This window comes from Saccostrea cucullata, unplaced genomic scaffold (genome assembly GCF_032062105.1).
Source record: "Saccostrea cucullata isolate Sc308-1 unplaced genomic scaffold, CSIRO_AGI_Scuc_v1 ctg7, whole genome shotgun sequence".
In the NCBI taxonomy this organism is placed as follows: Eukaryota; Metazoa; Mollusca; class Bivalvia; order Ostreida; family Ostreidae; genus Saccostrea; species Saccostrea cuccullata.
The window spans coordinates 16,749-36,678 of NW_026935080.1; the positions used below are offsets into that span (position 1 = coordinate 16,749).

The 19,930-nt window shown below is 32.1% G+C and overlaps 1 protein-coding gene and 1 non-coding gene across 2 annotated transcripts; one reads left to right on the top strand and one right to left on the bottom strand.

Moving 5' to 3' along the window:
- Positions 1-477: 477 nt before the first annotated feature.
- Positions 478-16,736, top strand: LOC134241803 (ribosomal protein S6 kinase beta-1-like). Its single transcript, XM_062723822.1, has 16 exons — positions 478-687; positions 3,904-3,929; positions 5,532-5,652; positions 6,775-6,843; positions 7,420-7,491; positions 8,229-8,362; positions 8,899-8,999; positions 9,188-9,278; positions 11,587-11,677; positions 11,793-11,834; positions 12,024-12,089; positions 12,200-12,262; positions 12,505-12,582; positions 12,727-12,834; positions 13,073-13,185; positions 13,693-16,736. Exons 1-16 carry the CDS (start codon positions 598-600, stop codon positions 13,892-13,894), a joined length of 1,467 nt encoding a protein of 488 aa, XP_062579806.1. The 5' UTR covers positions 478-597; the 3' UTR covers positions 13,895-16,736.
- A 622-nt stretch (positions 16,737-17,358) lies between these two features.
- LOC134241844 (U6atac minor spliceosomal RNA) lies at positions 17,359-17,479 on the bottom strand. The gene has a single exon (XR_009986735.1). It is a non-coding gene; the product is annotated as a U6atac minor spliceosomal RNA (small nuclear RNA).
- Between the last annotated feature and the right edge of the window lie 2,451 nt (positions 17,480-19,930).

Here is a 19,930-nt window from a genome sequence, read left to right on the forward strand (position 1 = left end):
AATCATGACCCCCCGGGGGTTTCACATTGCCCCCCCCCCCCCCCCCCAGTTTACTTTCAGTTCTGATCTGATCTGTGTTTTTTTAGCCAATTGCTCAGGTGAGCAATGTGGCCCCTGGGCCTCTTGTTTTTTTTATTAGATTTGAGTCTAGAATGGATATGCACAAGCTAGAAAATAGTTTTAGCTTTGCAGAAATCTCTGGATAAAATCAGAGTATTACAAATGAATACACATGTAGAAAAAATACAACTTCCTTCTCGAAAGCATGAACATAATTTTATTCTTTATTAAAAAATAATCTTTTTTGAATAATCCCGCTCTGTCTTACTAGAAAATCCGAGAGACCCCGAATGATTTTATGAGCACGTGCACCTTAGCCAATGAGGGTCTTAGACACAAATATTACGCATTTCCGTTAGCTTTAACAAACATTATGATTGGACAATGAGTGAAAAATGGGCTTGTACATGTGACATTTTTGACGTCACAAGGAATCCCTCGGTTTTTCTTCGACATCTTAGCAGGTTCCCTATGCTACGTAAATTTTGGACATTTTTAACATAAAATACTATCATCGAAGCCGTCAAATGTAGTGATATGGCTGGAGTTTTTGACTTAGAATTACATGATACCCCAGAGGGGGACGAGGATATTTCCGATGACGAATTTTTTGAGCCAGAACTTGAGGTATGTTGTTACCGGTGTTTTCCATATTTCATCATCGTTCGTAACAGTTTCACATTGTCTTCGCAAGTCACCGTTGATCTTTTGATTGAAATTACAGTTGACTACAAGGAATTACACACCTAATAGCATGAAGTTGTAAAATTTATGGAAGATTGAAGTTTCATATTATGCTTTAAGCATTGTTGATGACCAAGCATTATTTTTAAAACATTTATTGATCTTGCTAAGCCCATATATATCTTTTTGATTGACAATTTTTGACTAAACTAGTGTACAATGAATATATCTAACACATACTATTACACTATACATAATTTAGTGTATTGATTCAAAGATACAATGTAAAACAAGAGAAGTGAGGTATGCCATGGTGTACCTATTAACCCCAAACAGCTGTTTATTACAGTCAAGTACACCCTCTAGAGTAGACTTTTAAATCGAATTGCCTACTATAATATTTATGTTAGATTGACGTACAGTACTACCAAGTCAATTCAGGCTTCTCTGTATCGGACCATGCTTAATTTTTTGTTAGTCAATGTTGAGTCACACCACGAATTCTCAGACTTTTAAAACCATGACATCAGCATTGATGTTTGACCATGTTACCATGCCAGGATTATTCAATCCAAGTTAAGTGTATAAAAGATATATACAGTCAACTTGTACTCTTAACATTGAAAGTTATCATTCTAATGCTATCCTTGACAAATTAACATATTGTACCATGATAAAATATTTTAATTCAAAGACATTGTGACTGGAAACTTAAGTAGAAAGTTGCTGAAGGAAGAATCGAACCCAAGACCTCTGGCTCTCCATCGCTAGTCAGGTGCTCTACTGAATGAGCTACTTAGGCCAACATTTTGGACCCAAACCACTTTGTTGCTTGAAACTTTTGACTTCTTACAAAAAATGCTAACTAGCTCATAAAGTCTGAACTCATAAGAAATGGCCAGCTCAAATCATAAACTGCTACATTGTGGCTTATTGAGAAGACATAATTATGATGAAAGCTAGGCTCTGACTAATTCAAAGCAAGATGAACTGATACAGAAGCAACTTGTCAACTAAGATGGCAGATGTTGGATATTATCAACTTTTACCATGGTTACATTTACTTATCAGAGACAGAATAATTACTACATGGGTGTATTTGTAATTACTTCTTATGGCATGTGGTAGTGACCTTACATCTGTTATAGAAAATTAGGATAAGTGCTTATATGAGAAGTGTATAGAAAATTCAGCAGAAATAAATGTATAGTTACTGATTTGCAGCCAAAGGTCAATCAAACCTGTCATGTAAGGTCAGAAAAGTAAATGTTTAGCTGGTTCTATTGTTCAAGGACTTCCAATGAGTGTTCATATACCGCTAGACTAGGTTTTCTGTTTCACAGTTGCCAAAGAGATTCTAGCTGGCAAGAGGAAGCAGTGTGCTTTGGGAGTCCAGAGGCACACAGGTTTTCAGTGATGAGATTGACATTGCTATGGGTACCTTATGAGTATCATGGAACTATTAAACATGTCTGATTCTGAGGGGAAAGGAAGATATGATTTTGAAGGTTGTTTCAATATTTGTGCATCACGCTTGTAAATTCTTTGAGAATTGGATTTTACCTATTTAATTGCTTTTCATGAATTGACCTTATGATGAACCCGAAGTAAGTACAAATATAAATTATTGATAATGAAATTACATGTATATTACTTGCATGGGAGATATATATACACACATGTATAATTGTATTATAATAATAGTACTTATACTGATATGGTTTGTTTCTGAGTTTCAGACTGCTAAAAATTTTATCTCCCTTAAATAAATGAAAATAAACAAAGTCACCTAGAGAAATATAATATACAGTTTCTATCTCATACGTCTTCTTTCCTCAGTTTAATTAACAATGTATTTCTGTCTGAATATTATTGAAATAAAGTTCCATGGAAGAATGTAAACAAAAATATTTACGGCAATAAACCTGACATATTTTAAAGAGGCTTTCGTGTGAATTCTAGATCCATGAGTTTTATCAGTAAGGTCAGGTCATATGTTCAGAGGAAGTCCTTGAGATTCGGTGACAATGCATACAATCTGTATTAATCTGGGACAGTGTTGATTTATTGTTCATTGATTTGATTTGTATATAAGTTTATTGTTTACATATATATATATATATACATTGAGAGTTTCACATGCCACAAATTTTCATAATTTTAGTTAATACAGTGTATAGGGAATTTGTGCAGTCAACATTATAACGGGCACCTGTTATCAATGTGATTTTGGCCCTGATCAGTAAAGGTTTAGTGTACTCTCTGTGTAATGCACAGTTTAGGCTGATCTGATGTTCTTTAAATAAATATTCAAGAGAAGGATGATCCAGGACCAAAAAAATAAGAAAAATCCTGGATATCAGGATTATACTTCTTATTTAAACAGCCAACTTTCACAACTATGCTGTAGTTTGGTGTCAGACTCAGTTTTGAACCATCAGTTCATACATAAACCTCTGTCATTGACTAGCTAAATCATGACAATTGGTGCAGGATGGTGCATTTGTGAAAATTAAGTATTTTCTTTGACTTATTTAAGTAGAGGGTTTTTTTTACTCCATATATTTTGAACTAAAAGTAAAACTTTTTCTGTCATAGAGCCTTGGAAAAACATTTCATGTACATGTACTTTGCTTCAACTGTCTAAAAAAGAGCTCTTTCAACAAGTGCTCTGAGAAAGAAAGAAAACGCAACAATTCTGCATTGGAGATTGTAATGTTGAAATACAGGAAATCGGATTGTTGTTAATTTTTTGACTTATTTGAAAATATTGCCAAATACTAATTATATAAGACTGACTAGAGAATGACAGAGAATGTAATTTAAGATGCCTTAAATTACTTACAACAATCTACTCTAGATACATTATTGGTTTATCCATAAGTTAACGTTAATTCATTTAACTGCATATTATTATTGATAAATGGATTAAATGCATAGAAGAATGAACTTGAGCTCATAAATTTAGTAATCATTAACTTCTTTTTTTCCCCCCATTGTAAGTTGTACATTCTACAAAAACCCATTCCAGAATGATGTAACTCATTAGCATTCATTCAATGTACTGTGGAATGTACACTTGTAATTATAATTATTCCAGTAATTCATGTTAATTGCCCAGTGTACTTTTAGCTAATCAGAACTTTTTTTTCTTTACAGGTATCGGGGCGTGGTCAGAATGTCATGTAAGTCATCATCTCAAAGCCTTAATAATAGAAACACAAGAATTTTATAGCATGTTGCCAATATTAGATTATTAGGATTAAAAATGGTAAAAAATTTAATTACCACCGTTTTAATTTTGTTTTAAAATTTACCCAAATTTTACGGATATTGTTTCATTTTTTTTATCGTAAACTTGAGCCTTAGAAAGGTTGATCCTTTAAATAGGGTGGCCCTAAGGCTCTGAGAAAAAAAGTATTGACCTATCTTCCAAAAATTATGGAAATACACTAGTTAAGAAACTCATTTTCTAAGACATTTAAAGAAAAAAATCAGTCAATGAAATACATGTATAGTAATTTTTTTTAACAGAACATCCACTGTAAAATGTGGAATATGTAGTCTTAGACTTAAAAAATGTAAATTAATACTAAACTTTAGATTTTTTTGGAAGTAGTATTAAGAAAATATGTATCATTTGTATGTGGTAAAATGGTATGCAAAACAGAAATCACTTTGGTCTCTTGAAAATCTGGATGTTGATAGGAAGCATGTGACAGTACTCCTCAAAACACAGGAAGAGGGAATTATATAAATATACTGTACTCTGGAAGGCTTTATGTGGGTTATATCACTTAGTATCAACTGCAGAAATTATAAATGATGGGAAAATTAAAATGTTGGGGAATCAAAATTATCCATTCAAAACATAATATTGACTTGATTGATTTCACTTTAAAGTTTCCTTGAAGTGAATACAAGTTTACAACCTGAATGGAATTAAACATTAAAGTCAGAATGGCAGATGGCACTTAAAATTCAGTGACATTTTTCCACATAAACTTTATGTATCAATCTCTGTGTATTTAATTGAACTAAAAATCAATATTCAACAGCTGGAACATTGATTTAAGATAAAATGTACTTATAAGGTACATTGATACTCTGATAAGAGAGATAACTCATAATGACACAAATGTCTAGTATTCCTTTATAAATTTGTCAAGTTTAAGTGCCTTTTTTGTAAAATTTTGCCACGCAATCCATGCTTTTATTAATTGTTTGTATTTTATTCAGTATATAATTTCCTTTGGAAAAGTTAAAGAAAATTTTCATATGAGTGAGCAGAGGGTTTATGAACCTCAATTTTTTTTTTACATTTAAAAGTATATGATTTGATATTTTTCAGCCAAATATACGGTATTCATACATGTATATATTTCATGAAGTGCTATATACATGTATTACAAACTTCGTGCAGTATCATGCAGAAAAGGGCATAAAGTCATACCTTCATAAACCTTCAAATCTGAATTCTGTAAAATTGCTATAGATTTCATAATTTATATAACAAGATTTAATTTGAAGGGAGAATTAAATATTAAATGAGAGGTACATGTGTAAAGCTTTGGCTATAGTAAGTGTTATTGTTAAGGTGTATATATAGCATAGCTGTTTATAAACTTATTTTTAAAAGAAATAATAATACGTAATATATTACAAATTTTATCTTATAAATTAAATTATATTGGAATGCAAAATTTACTACCATATTTCTAAATGAAACAATATGAAAGTGCAGTTCTTGGAAAGAGCATACTTATCAAGGAATATTTCTATTCTAGGTGTGAAGATGGGATGGAAACAGTGGAAATCACAGAAAATACAGTAAACCCAGGGCAGTTAAAAGTGGGACCCCAAGACTTCGAGCTTCTCAAAGTTCTAGGCAAAGGAGGTTATGGAAAGGTATGAGTGTCAGAACGAGAGCTGCAGGATTAAAGTCTGTTACAGAAAGACAATATAAGCAGCAAAGAAAGCAGCTATGATTTAACAAAGTTAATAAATGATTTGACTAGAAGCAAAACTGCAATCTGTGAATGAAATTAATTTACTTATGCTAGAATAATTGGATTAAGATGTAAATGATACATTATATGGAGGGGTTGATGGCCTCCAATCTGAGCATGTTTATTGTTTATAACTGAGAGGTGAGTGGCCTATTGATTTTTTTTCACTTTTGGCTTTAAGCCATTCTTGCTGCTGACGAACATGTAGGTAGGAGGAAAATTATGGCTGTTCATTATGAACAATCCTTCAGATTATAAGATACATACATTTAATAAAAAAAGATAAAATATCTCAGGAAAAAACATGGTTATTATTCTGAAATGGTAAAAAAATTCTGTGATTAAAGTTATACAGAAACAAAAGAAACAAAATTACAGTATATTGGGAAAAAAGATATGAATAAGCAAATAAATGCACCAAAATGAAAATGTTTTGAGGATATTATTGAGTGAGTTAGCAAGATTCACATTCCCTGACACCATGACTATTTTCTGAGGTGACGCTAATTGAAAAAGGGCTAGGCAAGAACAGAACATTAGACTTTTAGATAGGAATTTAAAGAGAATAATGTATAAAATCTTTTAAAGTCATGAATAGTAATATTTATGTGGAATTATTTCCAGTCAGTGTCGATTCAAGTTTGTTCAGATCATGACCCCTTCCCCTGTACCCCATGGGTAGGGTAGGACCACTTACATTTAAAAATTTTACAAAACTGAGTTGATTTCTTTTCTCCAGCCAAAGTGCTAAGGTGTGCATTGTGGCCCATGGGTCACTTTTAAACTGTTTTATTATATTAATAACAAGTTGAAGATAGAGGATGACAGAAAAAAGGAATCTGCTTTCAAAGCATTGATTAACATACTTGACTTATGCATGGTAAAAAGTAGAGCAGTTCATTCACAGCTATTTCTAGGAAAAGATTCCAATTTATGTAGCGAAAAATTAATAGAGATGAAAATACATTTTATAACAGATTGAAATCTACTTGATCTGACCCATTTTAATCTGTTTTGTCAGGTGTTCCAAGTACGAAAGATCTCAGGGGCTGATAATGGCAAGATATTTGCCATGAAAGTGTTGAAAAAGGTAAGAATGTCAAGGACTAGATAGTAAAAAAATATGCATAGATAAAGAGTACTTAAAATACATTATATCATTGAAACAAATGGATGGAAATTTTCAGAGAAGAAAGTTCCTGTGGTTTCCCAAAATAGCCTCATTTGGTCCTATATTTGGGTCAGCTTTACAAATATAAAGTATACTATTGACAGTTTATGCATCTAAAGTTTTGTTAAAAATACCCTCAGTTGGTCTTATATCAAAACTGTAAAGTGCATATGAAAAAAAAAATATAGGATAGTTTTATGCTTCAAGTTCATAAAAATCAAACGTGGGGATATACAGCAAAACTCGTTTAGTACGAACACGGATATTGCGAATTTACGGATATAGCGAAGTCATCTTGGATCCCCAGCTATATAAAATTAAGGAATTTCTTATACGGTTATAAAGGATTATGGATATAGTGAAGTAATTTCTGAGGTCCCTGTGACTTCGTTATAATCGAGTTTTGCTGTAATAATAATACAACTATACTGAAGAGGAATGGCCATTTTTTGCTAAATTGATAACTGTACTAAAATACATGTATTATTTTTGTAGGCCACAATTGCCAGAAATGCCAAAGATACTGCTCACACAAAAGCAGAACGCAATATTCTGGAATGTGTAAAGGTACCTTATTACCATATATTTATCTTGTTATACCAATGATTGTACCGTACAGCAGGTTATTTTAGCGGGGTGCTAATTTTGGCTTATTTTGGCATTTTGATAATAGTTCGCTAAAATTTTAATCTCTAAAATAGTCAGTACTCTTCTAAGTGCCCATCTGCAAGGAGCCGAAAGCCTGAGTCCGCTAAAATAAATTACGCCAAAATTATTAGTATACCTTTGAGCAGGCAAAACTCCAAATTTTACACTCGCCAAGAAAACCCGCTATACGGTATCACATCAAGTACTTGCATATAAAATGCCAAAATTCTCTACAAAAATTGAAACAAAGGAGATGGAAAGAAACTAGAGAAATTCCTTGTTCAAATTTAAGAAATTTGTGTTAAATTCAAATAGATAAAGAATCAAAACACAATTCAGTAGATTTTTTTGAACGATATACTGTAGATTAGCAAATAATCACGATGATTTTAATTTCGCTATGTTCGCGATTTATCATTTTTCCGTGATATTAAACCCATCTTGAATGTCATTTTTAGTTTTTAGAAACGTTTAAATGCTTATTAAAAAATTTTGAATTAACTTCTTGCATTGTGAAATTAAAACCATCGCGATTGGTACTTTTTGAGAAATCGTGACATTTTAACATCGTGGAATTAAAACGATTTACAGTATTATGTGCTACTTATTACTTTCTTATTCACAGCATATAAAATGATAATTTCTCTATATTGAAGCATCCCTTTATTGTGGACCTGATCTATGCATTCCAAACGGGGGGTAAGTTGTACCTGATCCTGGAGTACCTGCCGGGAGGGGAGCTGTTCATGCAGCTGGAGAGGGAGGGCATCTTCATGGAGGACACAGCCTGGTAAGAAAAAAGGCAAAAACTGTATACAGGAAAATTTTCGCCCCCCATTTTATTTTCACACCTTTCACCCTTACTTTGGATGGGCAAATTTCAAACGGGGCGAATTCAAAAAACAAAAGTGTGGGACGGGGCAAAATTGTTTGCCTGATTGAAAGAGCGAAAATAAAGCGGGGCGAAAATAACCCTGTATACAGTATATGTTCATTGTGTAGCCTGGCAGACATATGAGCCTACCTTGCCTGTAGTCTGTCCATCTGCTCAGTCATATGTCTGGGAAGGGTTTCACTTTCACAGAGAAAAAGAGAAATCTAGAAGTCTTTTATAACGAAAGATTAATTTCACTAAGATGCAAGCTGTCAACTATTATATGCAGTTTTAATGGTTATTAGAAGTCTTTTCTTTCTGGTAAAAATGCATTGTTGATAAATGTAACCAGATGACAAACCTACTGTCATGACATATTCAATACCTTATTACTGAAAAAAAATCTCACAAAATATATTTTATTGTTTAAGAAAATTTATATTCTCTTTCAGTTTCTACTTAGCAGAAATCACACTAGCAATAGAGCACTTACATTCTCAAGGCATTATATACCGAGATCTGAAACCCGAAAACATCCTTCTGGACAATACAGGTAAAATCATTGTTTTAAACATCCGTTGACTTGTATTGAAAAAAAAAAAAAAGAATAATTTCTATGCAAAATGAAATTTTTTATAATATTTTTCACAGTTCATTAACGTGTACATGTTGAAATTGAGAAAAAATGATTGTATTAGAGATTAGATATAAATTGTAGCTGATAATATTTATTTTAATCAGGACATGTAAAGCTGACAGATTTTGGCTTATGTAAGGAGTCGATAAATGAGGGAGGGTTAACCCATACCTTCTGTGGAACAATAGAATACATGTAAGTAAAAAATTTATTTTGAGTTTATTTACTGAATTTACACCTTTCTTAAATGTAAATCTGAGTTTAAATCAAATGCAAGCAAATCTAAATCAAAACTCCCTTGTATTTTATGTTGAAAATAAAATCAGTTTTAACAGAAACATTTCATATAAACTATATCTGTGCTAAGTAGCATTTCAATGATTTCAGGATAATAGTTCCAAACAGAAGTCAGAACAATGAATATAGACTGAATTAGACAGTATACATTAAAAGATGTTACAACTCACTGAACACAAATATTAATCAAATTTAAAAAAAAAAAAAAATTCGGTCTGCTTTTAAACAACTGTAACATATAAGGGGAGACTATATTCAATGCAAACATTACAAAAGGCTTAGATTCACAGAACCTAGATTTTTGAACTCGGTTCCCCAGTGAGACATAGGCTTAAAACTGGTTTAAGATTTGTCAGCTACTCTAAATAGTACACTAAACGTTTCAAAATGTGTGGTAGATATGCAACTTCATAGAAATTTTTAGAAGTAAGACTTAAATTTATATCGGTGCTATTTCACAAGTCCACAAAACTGAGTCAGAAATGTAAAGAAATTTTTAGTATATGCTAAAAATGAATTTTATTAAATTACCACATAGCATAAAGTGATTTTTAGCTCACCTCAACGAAGTTGGGGGAGCTTATGTAATACCCTCGGCGTCGGCGTTGGCGTCCCAGGTTAAGTTTTTTGGAGCAGTTTTCTTTTTAACTACTTCTATGTCCTATATGGATTAGACATGCATGGAGGATGGTTCTAGTGTGTTTCATTGCACCATTCAAAGTTTCAGATGCTGCAATTTCAGCAAAGGAATGACCAGGTTAATGTTTTTGGAGCAGGTTAACATTTTTGGTGCAGTTTTTGGTGTAGGTTTCATTTCCAAGTAACTATAAGCCCTATGTTGACCAAACTTGCATGGATGATACATCTAAGGATGCATACTATCGGGCTTGCTTCGGATGCTGAATCTGACCTACATTTTCCGGTTGAGTGAACAGGTTAAAGTTTTTGGTGCAGGTTTCATTTCCAAGTAACTATAGGACCTATGTTGACCAAACTTGCATGGATGATACATCTAAGGATGCATACTATTGGGCTTGCTTCGGATGCTGAATCTGACCTACTTTTCTGGTTGAGTGAACAGGTTAAAGTTTTTGGTGCAGGTTTCATTTCCAAGTAACTATAAGACCTATGTTGACCAAACTTGCATGGATGATACATCTAAGGATGCATACTATTGGGCTTGCTTCGGATGCTGAATCTGACCTACTTTTCCGGTTGAGTGAACAGGTTAAAGTTTTTGGTGCATGTTTCATTTCCAAGTAACTATAAGACCTGTGTTGACCAAACTTGCATGGATGATACATCTAAGGATGCATACTATCGGGCTTGCTTCGGATGCTGAATCTGACCTACATTTTCCGGTTGAGTGAACAGGTTAAAGTTTTTGGTGCATGTTTCATTTCCAAGTAACTATAAGCCCTATATTGACCAAACTTGCATGGATGATACATCTAAGGATGCATACTACCAGGCTTGCTTCGGTTGCTGAATCTGACCTACATTTTCTGGTTGAGTGAATAGGTTAAAGTTAATGCATGATTCATTTCCAAGTATCTATGATTCTTTAATGACCAAACTTGCATGGATAATGCATATAAGGATGCATACTACCAGGCTTGCTTCAGATGCTGAATCTGACCTACTTTTTGTGGATGAGTAAAAATGTTAGTTTTTGATGCATGTTTCATTTCCAATTAACTATGAGCCCTATAATGAGCAAACTTGCATGGACTATAAATCTTAGGATGCAAACTAATGGACTTGCTTCGGATGCTTTCGACATGCATTTTTCAGATAATAGACCAGGTAAAAGTTATGGGTGCAAGTCTAATACCAAAAAACTATAAGGCTTACATAACATTGTATAAACCAAACTTGCACAAACGTTGCATCAAGAGCTGAAAACTTTCAAATTTGCTTCAGATTCTGGATTTTGATTACATTTTCATGAAGAAGAACTAGTTTAAATTTTTTATGTAGGTCTATTCAAAGTATCAGATCAAAATTGCTTAAATATTTTCATTTTTGGAATGTACACTTTTTGTTGGTTAATTGTGTGACTTTGCCTTACTTAAAGACAACATTCGTTGAGGTGAGCTCTGTAATCTCTGATTACCTATGTTTACAAAATGTATTGGATTTAAAAAGTTCTTTATGTTCATTCACTAAAACTCCTCAATCTGATGTGTATTTTGTCCCTTTCTAGGGCCCCTGAGATCCTAACAAGGAGTGGTCACGGTAAGGCGGTGGATTGGTGGAGTCTGGGTGCACTCATGTACGACATGTTGACGGGAGCTGTAAGTTTGCCGATTGATTTTTTTTTTTTGCCATTTTATGTTTTATATTGTCTTTCTGATTACATGTTGTCTATGTGTGCAGCTTTTCAAAGTAAAGTTCTCTTCTTTTTTTTAGCCCCCATTCACTGCTGAGAATAGAAAGAAAACCATTGATAAGGTTAGTTGTATTGCTGCAATATCTGATATTGAAACTTACTCAGTAATAAGAAATACATGTACATTGTAAATATAAATTTGTTCTTGAACTTTCCATAATCAAGAATGAATACTTGCAATTGAATTTTACTGGTAAATGGGTTTCTGATTAGCAGTATTTAATTATTTTTATATATATATCGTTTTACAGATCTTGAAAGCCAAGCTAAGTCTCCCTCCTTATCTCACGAATGAAGCCAGAGGTCTCATTAAAAGGGTGTGTGCAGATCAAATACATAAGCTTTATATTAAATTTTCTCCAGAGGAATGCTCTTTAAATTCTATTATTTGCTACAATTTTACATTTTATTTTGAAACTTTTTTCAGTTGCTAAAGAAAAGTCCGCAGGAGAGGTTAGGGGGAGGTGTTGATGATTCCAAGCCAATCAAGGTATGTTGACCACTAAACATACATGTAAATGATAGATTTGTGTAAAAAACAAAAATTATTTACTCTATCTGGATACAATGAACTCAGAATGAAAGTGTTAACAAGCTCCAATGTTTTATAAACTTGTAAACCAAACAAGCAGTTGCATCAGAAATAACAAATAGCACTGGTTCATCTGAAATTTTACAATATGAATTCTGCATTATCTGAAATACTTCTGTAATAATTATTTTATATTTCAGCAACATGCCTTCTTCCGACACATAGATTGGAATGATCTTCACCAGCACAAAGTGGAGCCTCCATTTAAACCTTGTGTGGTGAGTGGATCTGGTTACTTATGAGGATATAAATTATATGTGTGATTGAAATAAGATTGTGTTGAATGCTTTCAGATTGATACAGCTCACAATGAAAACTGTGTTTATGTACAAGTGTTTGATGGTTATTTTCTCTATAAATAGACCAGTGAGGAGGATGTCAGTCAGTTTGACACCAAGTTTACCCGACAGACCCCTGTGGATTCTCCCGATGATTCTGTGCTCAGTGAAAGTGCCAATCAAGTATTCCTAGTAAGTGTGTCACTCTTACCTTCAACATTTACATGTACAGTGTCCACTGTAAGATGTCTAAAAGGCAATTGACTTTTATTATTTCCCCCACTGCTTTTTAAGGGGCATATCTAGTAAAAAAAAATTTCATCTGTACATCTGTGTATCTGTGATGCTTGGGGTAGCTTTCGCCTATCTGCCTTCCTATATCACTGAATAAAACTTGATAAACAATACATGTACTACTTAAATTTTTCAGGGTTTTACATATGTAGCTCCATCAGTTCTAGAAGAGCTGAACAAGCCATGGATTTCTGAGAAAGAGCCCCGATCTCCTCGTAAAGTGGGAACAAGTTTTAAGGCTTCCATGAGGTATTTTGTTTCTTACCGAGACAATTAAGCTTAGGGATAATTAGTTGATAATGTTGAGTTAGATATATGGGTACAGGATAAAAGGAAAACTCTTGAGTAAAAGTTGTAGCTGGATATTACTGTTATTTGGCATGTATGATATTTTGCAGAAATTTATTTTTCAAAAAGTTAGTGTAGATTTCATTCAGCACTTTCTTGATGTTCTTAACAAAAATATGTTTACACGAGACATTTAGCTGCTCTCCACAGAAAGTACTGAATAGAATACACAGTCAAATTTTATATATTGTCAGTATTTTATGATTTTGTTTGCTACATAGATATTAGGAAACAGTTTTATTAATGTTTAGGTAGAACTGAAATACAGCTAACTCTAATATTAGTAAATTACATCATAAACAAAATCTTGTTATCACAGGACTGTTAAATTCATTTTTGTTGCCTTGTGCTACATTTGTCAACTTTGGGTTATTTAAGATTTCAAGACTTTCTTATTATACTTTTCAGTCCCCATCAAATAAATCTAGTAGAGGGGTTCCGAGTAGCAGGGCAGGTCAATGGAATGGAGGATGTAGAGGTCATGGACACAACGACCACGACCATCCCCAAAAGATCCACCTCCCCCGCAATCGCCACCAAGAACACCACCTACAAGCAGGCCGCCTACCCCGGGAGCCAGAACCGACCCCCTCATCTAAGGATGAATTGACTAGGGGCCTTTTTTAGGAAAAAATTAGGATTTAATAAATAATTTTCTTACTTTAATGGTTTTTTTTTAATTGCAGGTTTATTGAAAACTGCTCTGGACTTACAATGTATATTTATTGAAGTGAATGGCTTGTGAAGTCAGGAATCTGTTTCTCAAGCTTGGTCATTGATGCATAGCTAAAATGTACCAAATTTTTATAGTGTTGTTCTTGTTATAATGATACACCTGTATTGTTAAAATGCGTGATAAGATGCTTGATTAGGTACATGTATTTAGAATTGTAAAGTTTATAAAATTACCAAATTTTCTTATTGTTGGTTTTGTTATAAGCATGTTTATAGTTAGTTACCAAGGATTGTAAATTTATAGAGGCCTTTTTTGTTCACTGACCAAATTGCAATACAAATCTTTGTATCAAGTACATTACCAAGAACTTTTGTGACCATTGTAATTACACATACATTTGTATTGAAAGCAAAAAGAGAACTTTGCCGCAGTAATCTTGATGTGTATAGTATTAAGAACATTCTAAATAGCACTCTTACTGTTGATTAATATCTGCGTATAATAGATTTGTACATGTATAAAGCATTGAAGCCATTGAAGCTGAATTGGAATTACACATGTAATTAAGATTTTCTCTATGAATTATGATTTAACAAAATTCTACTCTTTTAAAATATTTCGCATTTTTTCCCTAGTGATTAATTGAAGGGTAAATTTGTCCATTCTTAAGAGTAGTTGAAGATGAGTTTCCATTATTTAAAAAAAAGTGAAATATTAACTGTTTGAATTTTGTTTCCATTTAATTCCATGATTTCCATCTAATATAAAATGGCAACCAGACAGTGTATACTAAAGTGGCACTGTACACCGATATTAAGGATGATATTTTCTTGTCTTTTTCAGAGAATTCACGGACACAAAAATGATTTTATAATAACCTTTAATATGTGTCTTGGATTATTTTGTTGCTGTATATTCTAGAATTTGTTAGTATGCAGTCCCACTGTCACAGTATAGTGGAATAATGTCATAAATATGACTTTATTGAGTTAACCTTGTATTCACATGTACCACAATTTTAGATCTTTACTTCTATAATTTGCCATAATATGGCTGTAGAAATTGTTTTGAATTGCATTGGGTAGGTGTTCATCTTGAAGTCATTTCATATCAAGAGCAGTGGTTTGATTGTAGGCTTGCTGTGATAATTTGCTGCTGTTCAAAATTATACATGTAAGAATGATTTGATATGCACATTATACAGATCTAATTTGATGGAAAGCCAGGCCTTGATTTTTTTTTTGGAAGAGGAATGATCGCTGATTTAGGAATTTTTTCTGTATTCATGTTACATTCTGACTTGGGAATACATTTTGTACAAAATTCATAAATGACACACATTTTGATTGTCTTTCTGAAATGTATTGTAATTTAATGCTCTTGTTCGTAATGAATACTTTAACTGTTGTTTTTTCTAATATGAGAACCTAATGCATTAAAAATTCCTTGAGTTACTCTTTTTTTTTTCAAGAACAAATGCAATAATATCCTGATTTTGAAATGGTCAATTTTTATGTGTGACCTCCTGAAAGATGCCCACTGCCAGTATAGCAATTTAAAAAAAATCTATTCTTTCTATATTTTGTTGAATGTCCAAACAGTTTGTGTAGTAGATCTTTTGGCTGTGCCAAATAGGGACAATTACCAAGAAAACTAGACACCTTTTTTCATAAATTTTTTGTTTAATGTTTGACAAATTGTTTGAAGGATAATGCATGATTGGCCAGTTGTATTGTGTTCATGTAATTGGTGTTATTTATAGCACAACTTTGTTGAAAGTGTACAAAGTAGATTGGCCACATTGATACATACATTTGTATGAGCAGAAATAGTGAAGGTTTCTTAAGATATTTAGAGATTCTGTAGTTTATATTGATTTGTTTTCCCCTTACTTTTATTTTTTCTGCATCCCTTAGCAATTAACCCCCCCCCCAATCATCAGTACTATGTTTTATTGTTATTTTATTTCTGGGTGGGCACCAGTACCTGCTGGGCCTTTTATTTTTGTACAGCAGCTTCATCATAATCATTACTGCATAGTATGACATTTGTATAAAGAAAAATTCTATCAGGATATTTTTTCCTGCTTTTGTAAATACCTTAATCATGGTCTAATTGTTATAAATTTTGTCAGAGATAATTTTCTTGGTATACATTTCTCTTTTTTTTCCCCTTCAAATTTTCATTTTGTTGATCAAGGTAAAAGCTGTTCTTGGAATTGTTTTGCTATTGATACAACTATAAATCTCAAATAGTTCAAGTAATGATTCTATACATTTTTGAGAGACACGTAATAATATTTCAAATCAGAAAATTGGGTCATAATCATTACTTAGCATATCAATCCACACAATGCTTTTTGTAATAATTATTCTGTATAATGGTTGACAGAAAATACCTAAACGTGCACCAAGCACAATGTACATACAGTATTTAGTTAAAAGAGCACTACTGTGAAAATTGTATTTTACCTTTTTAGCAATGTTTACTTCAGAGAACTCCATTTTTGATAGTTAATGCAAATTCAATCAAAAATTCTATGATTTGTATGAGTCAGTGGAGTTGTTTTCTATTGCTAATGTAAATTGGCTTTATGCACTGCTGTTGGAAAGCATTCTTACTTTGTTGGATGAAAGAGGAGAAATCTAATTTATTGTATGAGAGTTTTAATTTTCTGATCATTTTATTTTCTGTAGCAGGTTATCCTCATTTTAAAAGAAAGTATCATTTTAAGAATTGATAATTAAAGCAATGAAATAAATCATGTGGAAATACATTGAGTTTACTTTTGTTTGTGTAAAATTGCATTGAATTTTTTTTTATTAATAAAATGAAATAAGCAGCTTTAAACTAAGGAACTACTGGTATCTATGCTGAAGTTTTATACACACTAACACAGATACCCATGTTTTATTGAACACTGTACTGCAGTAAGTGGGAACAAAGGTTTCTGCTTGTACTATAATTCTTGATTATGCAGACATGTATAAATGTTCATGTTGCAAGGGACAGATTAGTACATGTACTGTAAAACAACTTCTATTCGGGTGCAAGAAATATCTGCATGTTTTGTGACCTACTCTAATTTGTGAATATTTATTGATGTTAACCATTTATTTCATTTTATATTGATTGAGAATATTTCATTTATTGCAAAAAATAATCATCGCAGATTGATTTAAAACCGACAAATCACGAAAAAAAAGATGACACAAATAATTTTAAGGGCTAATCATTTATTTGCCATGCTTATTTTCCCAAAAATTTTAATATTGATCTTTCTATTGAAATTCACGTGAAATAATGAAGAATTGGCACAGAGTTTTGGTATATTTGAAAAAAAAATAATAATCTAAAACGATCACAAAATTTTGGATTATCATTCATGTAAAAGGGTGAAAAAAATAAGGTTGCCTTCGAAGTAGGAAGACAAGTGCCTTACATGTGTTGTATAGACCATAAAGGTCCCTTCCGTCCTTATCTAGGGGAGTGCTAACCGTCTCTCCTTTCTTACAACACGTCAGAATTGAGGTCTTGAATTGGCTTTATAAGCTCATGCTTAAAATATTTTTTTAAAATAGTGTAAAAGAAAAAAAATGCAAAATTTCTCAAATATTAAAAAATATTTCTTTTCATCGTTTTGTATTTTCATTCAAAAAATATAGTTTATAAATTCTCGTTTATCAAGTTTTTCAACAATCTTAAATATAATTAATAAACAGATCATTTTTTATTAAAATTATAAATAAAAAGGGACACTACTCTATATGTTACCGGAAGTTGGAAACCGAAACTAGACGTGAATGTCTATCCAGAGTTGTCTTCCGCTACGCTCACAACAATTCTGTCAACGCTTTGTGGCCTTGTATAAGATTTTTGTACAAAATTTAAATGGTGAAGATTCGAAATTTAAATAATAATCAATTATTGTAATTATCCATAAAGATGATAATTCATCATTAATATGAAATCTATAATCCCTCAAAACAACTTATTTTCAAAGTGTTGCGGAGTAAAAATTTTAATTGAAAAATCGTTTTAGGGTATAATAAATTTAAATTAAAAAATGTTTTCCGATGATAAATATAATTAAAAACTATTATTAATACAACTTTTAATCATTTACAATTTTTCCAAGAATCTTGTATAACAGGTGTATGTGGGAGCGAAGCAGGAATGACGGTTCGTGTAACACTTTTAAACAATTCAAATTTATAAAATGATTTTGAGTTTTAGAATGTTAATTAATATAGTTCAAATATCTTAATTTCAAAAACTCAAACTGATTTGGTAGATTGAAATTTAATGTTTTAGTTCAAATCTAAATTTTCAAATTTCCAAACAGGTTTTAAAATTTTAAATATTTTAGAATTTTACCTTAATTAAATGTATGGGATTCCATAAATATACCTGATATGTTTTAACTCTAACTTTTTTTTTATTAAATCTCAGGACAATTCTGAAATATATTTTAATCAGGAAACAAGCGGCTATATATGAATAAATAAATAAATCATATCAATAAATAAGCTATGTTAAAAAAAAAAAATAATAATCTTCGATACCAGCTAAATCCTAGATCGTAACAGTAACTTTCTAATTAGCCTGCATAGTACGTAACATAATTTTTAGAAAGGTGTAAATCAATTATGACGTTTAAGACTTCGACGTCATGAACAATTACGTGACGTCACAAAGGTTAAAACCGCGAATTTCGGGTAAAAAGATTTCGGCCGTAGTGAACACAGCAAGAAAAATGTCAATCAGAAGGAAGATTTTTTGTTTCGGTGGAGTGGATGCTCTTTTGGGCAGTGTTACAACTTATAGACTTGCGGATTACATATACTGGTAAATATCTGCGTGTCTAAAGTTTAATTTTAAGAACTTAGGTAAGGGAAATAAATGTTAACTTAAAGGTGATTTTCCATTTTAGTCGTGAACCCGACCCGTCATTCCTGGAGACAATTCTTCAAACTCTTGGTTTGCAAAAAGTCCCCGAACCTGTGTGTCCAACGTCCTATGGAGTCATACTGGTATGGTTTCTGTACTTTATTCCGATATGATAATTTAAGGACCTTTTCTACACCGGTGCAAAAAGTTTTTGGACATGAAAAAATATATTTTATAAAAGTGTTAATATTGAGCTTGTTTAATTAATTTTCACTATATGGTATGTGTCGATTTGTACCTGAAAGAAGTAAATTTTACATAGAAAACTTAAAAAGTATCAATATTTACAATTTCTGCGGTAGTTATTACCATATCCTATAATATACTATATGAATTTTCTAAATCGTGGCTTTGTTTCAGGTTGTTGTCGGGTGGATTGTCCTGCAAATAATTGTTGTACTTTTCTACAGAAAGAAAAGTGTTGTGAAGGTAAGTTTTTATCAAAATATTTTAGGATATTATGCGTGTATGCTAAATTTTTGTAACTCTATAAACTGTTAAAGGGAATATATAGTTATACATGTATATAACGACATGACCCAAACAGAAAAACCTGACATTAATTACGGAGCACATTTTGGTTAAAACTTTCATTTTTCATTCTCTGCAATTTCTATAGTTAGTTACAAATTCATTCATTTTCTTGATATCTAAAGTGTTACCATCGTTCTTAAAAGAAATTTAAGAGTTGTCTTTGTAAGGTACTTAAATGATCAATTTATTTATTTCAGGACACAATGGTTCAGACTGTACAAAATTTCATATCTGATACAAGCGATGTATCTGTTGCATTGCCAGTTGATGCCATTGGTGCCGCTGAAAATGTCAAGGCCAGTGTTTCAGAGGGAATAATTTTCTTCGATAAAGTTGCATCTGTAGACATTGGCAATGTGGAAAAGAATGCGATCGGAAAGTCAAGTGTTTCTGAGGGTACAGTTTTCTTCAATGAAATTGAATCTGTTGACATTCGCAGTGTGGAAGAGAATGCCATCGAAAATGTCACAGAGGGAAGGATTTTCT